At 31.7% G+C, this 6,000-nt stretch overlaps 1 protein-coding gene across 1 annotated transcript in view; it reads right to left on the bottom strand.

Annotated features, from left to right (window-relative positions):
- The window catches only part of LOC129231660 (putative sodium-coupled neutral amino acid transporter 11), an 89,096-nt gene extending 84,304 nt beyond the window's left edge, over nt 1-4,792 (bottom strand). The window contains exon 1 of the mRNA XM_054866023.1: nt 4,675-4,792. Coding sequence (XP_054721998.1) covers nt 4,675-4,731 — 57 coding nt within the window. The 5' untranslated portion in view covers nt 4,732-4,792. The remainder of the gene's footprint in view (nt 1-4,674) is intronic.
- Between the last annotated feature and the right edge of the window lie 1,208 nt (nt 4,793-6,000).

The raw sequence follows: 6,000 nt of genomic DNA on the forward strand, positions 1-6,000 counted from the left end.
AGACGACGATGAAGAGGAAGAAGATGATTAAAATTATAAATTGTAGTTTTGTACCCTTTATTCCATTTTTTTACTTTTAATAAAAATAAATGTATTGAATGATATTTTTTAATAAAAAGATTATTTCATAATTTATTTGTTTTTTTTTCATCATGTAAGAAGTTATCAATATTAATTAGGTTAAAATTCAAGTATAATTCCTATATTTTCATTAACAATTCTGCAATTACATGGGCAGGTAAGTGTTGTTAAGTAAATTAATACTGAAGAAAAAGTGGATAGGTTAGGAAAAAAATGATAAAATATAATATAATAGTTAATAAAAATTGACAAATATTTATAATCATTGATTTATCGATAGTTCATCAACTATATATGGCGCGTTTTCGACCGGAGGCACCGGTTGACCTGAAGTGATCCTGTAACCGCGCGCTCTCCGCCCTCTATCTCGAAAACGGTTCACCGTATAAAAATTTTTTTAAACAAAATTTGTAGAGAATTTTGTATTCTACAATATTGATAAGAAATACCAATAGCAAAAACCCCATAGGAAATGCGATATTTACAAAAAAAGCGCAAAAAAAAAAAAAAAAAAAAAGATTTTTGTGATCTTTGACCCTGAAATTTAACAGTTGCGTACACCCCACCATATGTAGGTTTTGAGACAACTTTTAGGGTGTTAATATACAAGTATTTACAGACTTACAGCTGGGTATCTCGAATTCCGAGATTCTTACCTAATTTAAGCTTAAATGACTGGACTAAAAGAGTAAATCTGTTTACAGCGTTCAATTATTGATTTTACTATATTGGATGTTTACGAACTTGTATTATCATCTAGAATGGGAAAATCGAATACTTTCCCAATTGCACACATTCGATATTATTTCCAGAGCCTTTACGATCAATAATATTTTTTCTCATCTCATCTCTCTGTCTCACTTTTCAAAAGAACGATTTCACGAACTGTTTCATGGAAAAGTTAATAATGTCATTATTCACCTGTTGGTTCTCGAACATACGGACTCCACGTGACTTGTAGGCAAAAGAGGATGAGTAAACTTCGATTGAGCGGTAAAAAAAAAAAAAAAAGGTTTTCATTTTCTTTACACAAACAGCTGGCATTCAAATCTGTTATAAAACTCCAATATTTCTCGAAGTGCACTTTCTAAACAAGAGAAAAGTCTAGCTTTAGCTCTTGCAGCATACCTGTACATATTAGGGGCGGATCCAGCTTCTGGGTGGTCATTATCGGAAGAGGGGGGGGGGGGGTGTCAAAGTGCAATATTCGATCACAAATAGGGGCTCTTCAACTAATTTTTTAAATAAAAGTTACAAAAATGCAGCTTTAAGCTATATATGGCTGTTCAATGAAATGGGGGGGGGGGGGGGGCTGAATCCATGCCTGGTCTATAAACAGAGTTGGCATTCTATATAAAGCCAAACTGTGGCTCATAGAAGAGCTTCAAGTTCTAGAGGCATCACAACTGGCACAACAAAATTTCTGTATCATAATATCTACTGCCATTTAGCATTTTTTAAAAAAAATGAAATAGAAGTTTTATACTTCTAATTAAAAGCACCAGAAAATTAAAAATAAAAGAAAAATGTAAATTTAAAGTCACACACATCATAATATTGTATAGAGTATAAAATGTCAAATCGAACAAATGCACATGTATAAACAGAAAGTGGTATGCATTAAAGTGTTTGCATCTGGCAGAAAAATAAATAAAAAGCAATATTATTATCAGGTATGTTTCACTAAAGAGGTAAAAAGGCACTTAAAAAAGTGCAAAAGAGAAAAAAGATACAAAAAGAAAGAACGAGAGAAAGAAAAAAAAACACCTAATCTGTGTGCCAACACAGGTTTACGAGTTTAAAGAAAAGAAAGCAAAGTAAAGTCGCATAGGTTTATGAGTGCAAAAAAAAAAAAAAAAAAAAAAAAAAAAAAAAAAACACACACACAAGGAAATTGCACACAAAAAAAGAAGAAAAAAAAAGGTGTTTAGGCTTGAGGGCGCTTAGGCGGGGCGCATTGGTCCACGGGTCAATGGGCCAGTATGCACCTGAAGCTTGGTTCAGTTAAACTCCCTTTCTTTCATTTCATTTCATACTACATAATCAGGCCTAGATCTGTGTACCCACGGGTGGGGGGGGGAGGGGTAGCGACGACCTAAAGGGACCCATTGGCCCAAGAAATTGATTGAAAAAACTATATACACTGCAAATATACACTGCTGACCCTTGTGGAGAACCCCTACAGATTTTGTTGCAGGGGGCCCGAAATTTATGGATCCGAGCCTGTACATAATTTCATCTTTTTTTAAGAAATAGCATTACATTAATGGAGGAAGCCAATGCTTCTTGCATCACATGGCATAATGCCATTTACGATATCATTGCTCTTTCGTTATGTGATATGACAGGAGTCACATTGTCATCAATGTAGAATTCATTGTCATTGTGAACCTAGTCGGAGAGGAGGTCCAATGGTGTCGTTATTTGATAAAAAGCTTCTTGCCAAACATTTCTCTACATTCAGTGAGGCATATGAATGATGACAAAAAGTTGCAAACAAAAAATTGCATCTCTTCTACTGATGAGACTACCTCACATTTTGCGGGCTGTTTGTAGAAATGACCTAACTTTTTGTCAAGATTTCATCTATGTTGATTGGGAAATCTCTGACCATGACTCTAACCAATGACTCCATAACGCTAACTGCTTTGAATAAATTGATGACCCTTAAGTCACAGGAAGCTTTATCTTTCAGAGTAATTTCTATGGTCATCTCTATGATTGAACTGAATACAAGTCAATTTGTTCCCCCATTCATATTCGAGAACCCTTTCAGTATCACATATTTATTGTGAAGAAAGTATGATACCACTAGTAAAGTATAGTCCTTTTTTATTCTATTGCTCAAACAGTTAATCAAATTTTGTATTTTGACGTATATTTTGCATTTCGCACGTAAAGAGGTTAATTATAGACATCCTGGTTAAACGGAGGAGGGTAAAGGGGTTGTCCGCTGTTTATGAATTCTCTTTCCACTAAAAATCTTAAAAGGTAAAAAACATAAAAAAATACTAATTGACAAGTTATAGGTATCATTAGTAAAAAAAGGGGGATTTGAAACAATTCTACGAAATACTTTTAGTATTTATTGAAGAAACATTCTAACTTTTAATCACTGTTTTAGGTATAAACAATTTTTCTTGTTAAACCTTATAATAAATTTAATGATTTATCCATTCCTGTCAATTTCAGACTTTTATAATGTTAATTTTCCATTCCTTTTATACATACTTTATCAGAAGAGAGATTAAAAAAAATAACTTCTTCGTGTCACATTTTATTCCACTTCTGAAAGTATGATGTTACAAAAAATTCTACACAACTACAGTACAGCTACAAGTTATTGTAAATTTGAGAAATCACCGGTAATTTCATGTTTATATCCATGATTTGGATGCAATCCAAAAACAATTTATAAAAGTGAGTAAACATGATTAGCATTTAACTCATTGAATGTGCAGAACTTCTTTGTTGTTGTAAATCAGGATACAATTAGTTTTTCAAAATAATAATGAAAGAAAGTAGTAGTTCAGGGGTTCATGCATAAAATGAAACCTTGAACATTTTCTTTTTGAAAGTAATATGAGAACTTTAATTTTACTTTTTTTACAAGAACAGGTACAGAACTACAATAGGTTTTATATAAGAATAGGTTTTACAAGAACAATAACTTGATCTATTAAAAAAAAAAAAAAACATTCATTTTCCAACCAAGATTAAATTTGCAGAAAACAATATGTATATTTGCTTCAAATGATGGTGAGCAATGCTTATTTAAGCAGAAATAATATATATACAGATTAAGTATAATTTATAATATTTTTTTTTCAAATGAAAAAAGAAAAATGTGATTTAGATTCAACAATTTTACAACAATACAATGCAATTTGTAAATTTGAATTTAATTCCAAAGAAGATAACCAAAATGTAGTATTCAGGTAGCAGCATTTTCACCTTTTTTTTTGGTTAATGTATAATTATTTGAGTACAAATGCGACTGCTTCGTGAGCCTTTTTGGCAATCAGTTTGATACGGATAAAATTAAGCACACAGAAAGTGGTGCTTAAAAAGAATTTATGCAGTCAACATTATGTTTATACTAATAAAACCAATTAAGTAATCATTCGTTTAAAAAACCGATACTTTTAAGAAAACTACTTTTTCACTTATGAATTGTGATATGAATGGGTCGATTTTTGAATTTCGAATTTTCACGATCATGAACTTAGTGAAGGGTTGAAAAACATCGCAGGTAATTAAATAATCACTAATTTTATAAAACATTTTAGCACGAAATAATCTGTAACGTAACAAATAAAAATAAAATCAAGGCAAAAAGAATTTGATTTTATTCTAAAATCATATTCTCCTTAAACTGTCCAAGTCCGTCTGGTCTAAAAAAAATCAATAAATCATAAAAATATTCATCTGATCAGAGATCTATTTTATTAAAAAAGATCGAGTTCAGTCGAGAAAAAGAATAGTTAAACTTCCTAAGCTTCAATGTAGTCAATATTAGCGATTCAGAGTAACGTATGGAACATTTTTGACAGGAATCACATTGTAGCACATTTTATTGTTTAAGTAACTAACCTGTTGAGATTTCCCATTGTTAGCATCATATAATATGTATGTATTTTCAGTCGCCATAGTCTTGTCCGAGAGTTTGAGATTCAAAATTTATAATAAGTTCATAAACGCTTCCAAATAGCTAGTTTAAGTAAAAGATTTTGCAAGTTTGTTGTTAAAATTTGGCACATTTGAGAGCTGTCACCCGCAGGCAACAAACTAACGAATGTTGCCAACTTCAGTCGGTAAAAGCAGTGAAAACATAACAACTAAAAACCATCATTATGTAACATTACTGGCGCCATCTATGAGAAACTTCTTCAACTGAAAGCTTTTTAGTTAACTATAATAGGAAAACTTTCATCACCATTTTGTATAATGGTCATTCTCGTGTTATGAACAAATCATGTCCGACATCTTGGACGCAACAGGGATTGCACTTGCATCCCTCTGGAGTTCAGAAAAAGAAAGATGGAAAAAATACAAATTTATATAAATATTTAGTAAACTAAAATTAAAAGGAAAAAAAAAAAAAAAACTCTTTAAATGCTTTAGACACGATTCAAGCTAATTCTTATGCAAAATTGCATCCTGAAACCAACTATGAGCACGGTTTTCCCTCATCATCCATCCCTTGTTTGAACCCCCCCCCCCCCCCTTTGTCTCCAGTTTTCGACAGTTTTATAGGCATTGTTTAAATTTGAAGGGAAAAAGAGAGTATTAAATACACGGGAGCCCGAACGGGAACTAATGGGTGAGGAAGGTCATAGTGACCTCCCAAAATTTCCAAATTCGGCAAATTTCGCTGACGATTCGGTGAATCTGAAGACAATTCTGCAACATTGAGATTCTTTTTACTTAAAACAAATAATAATAATTATTATTTTTTAATAATGCATAATGTTCTTTTATATATCATTAGATGGTGTTATAAGTGTTCTTGCTTGGTGTTATATGTTTCTTTTAGAAGTAGTAATATTAACGAAGTTATAGTTTGGTTCTTCGTATTGTCACACCATTCTTTCCGCCACTCATTTTCCAAAAATTAGTTTTAAGCGATAAAGAGTGGACAAGTATAAGTTTGCAGTAAAACTTAAAAAAAAAAAGAAAGAAAGAAAACAGTTTAAATGAAGGAGCACTAGTGGAGCATCGTCGATCTTTTTAATGATTCGTTCATTAGTGGATCGTTCATTTTTTTACTCGTTCATTGAACTCGTTATTTTGAACGACGTCGTTCATTTTAAAAAAGTTGCGGGTATTCTCTGAAAAAAAAAAAAAAAAACTCACAATACATTTAAGGTATTTCATTCTATCTTTGACATGCCGTTAAAGAAAATCAACTAAAATTAG

This window comes from Uloborus diversus, chromosome 10 (genome assembly GCF_026930045.1).
Source record: "Uloborus diversus isolate 005 chromosome 10, Udiv.v.3.1, whole genome shotgun sequence".
Taxonomy (NCBI): Eukaryota; Metazoa; Arthropoda; class Arachnida; order Araneae; family Uloboridae; genus Uloborus; species Uloborus diversus.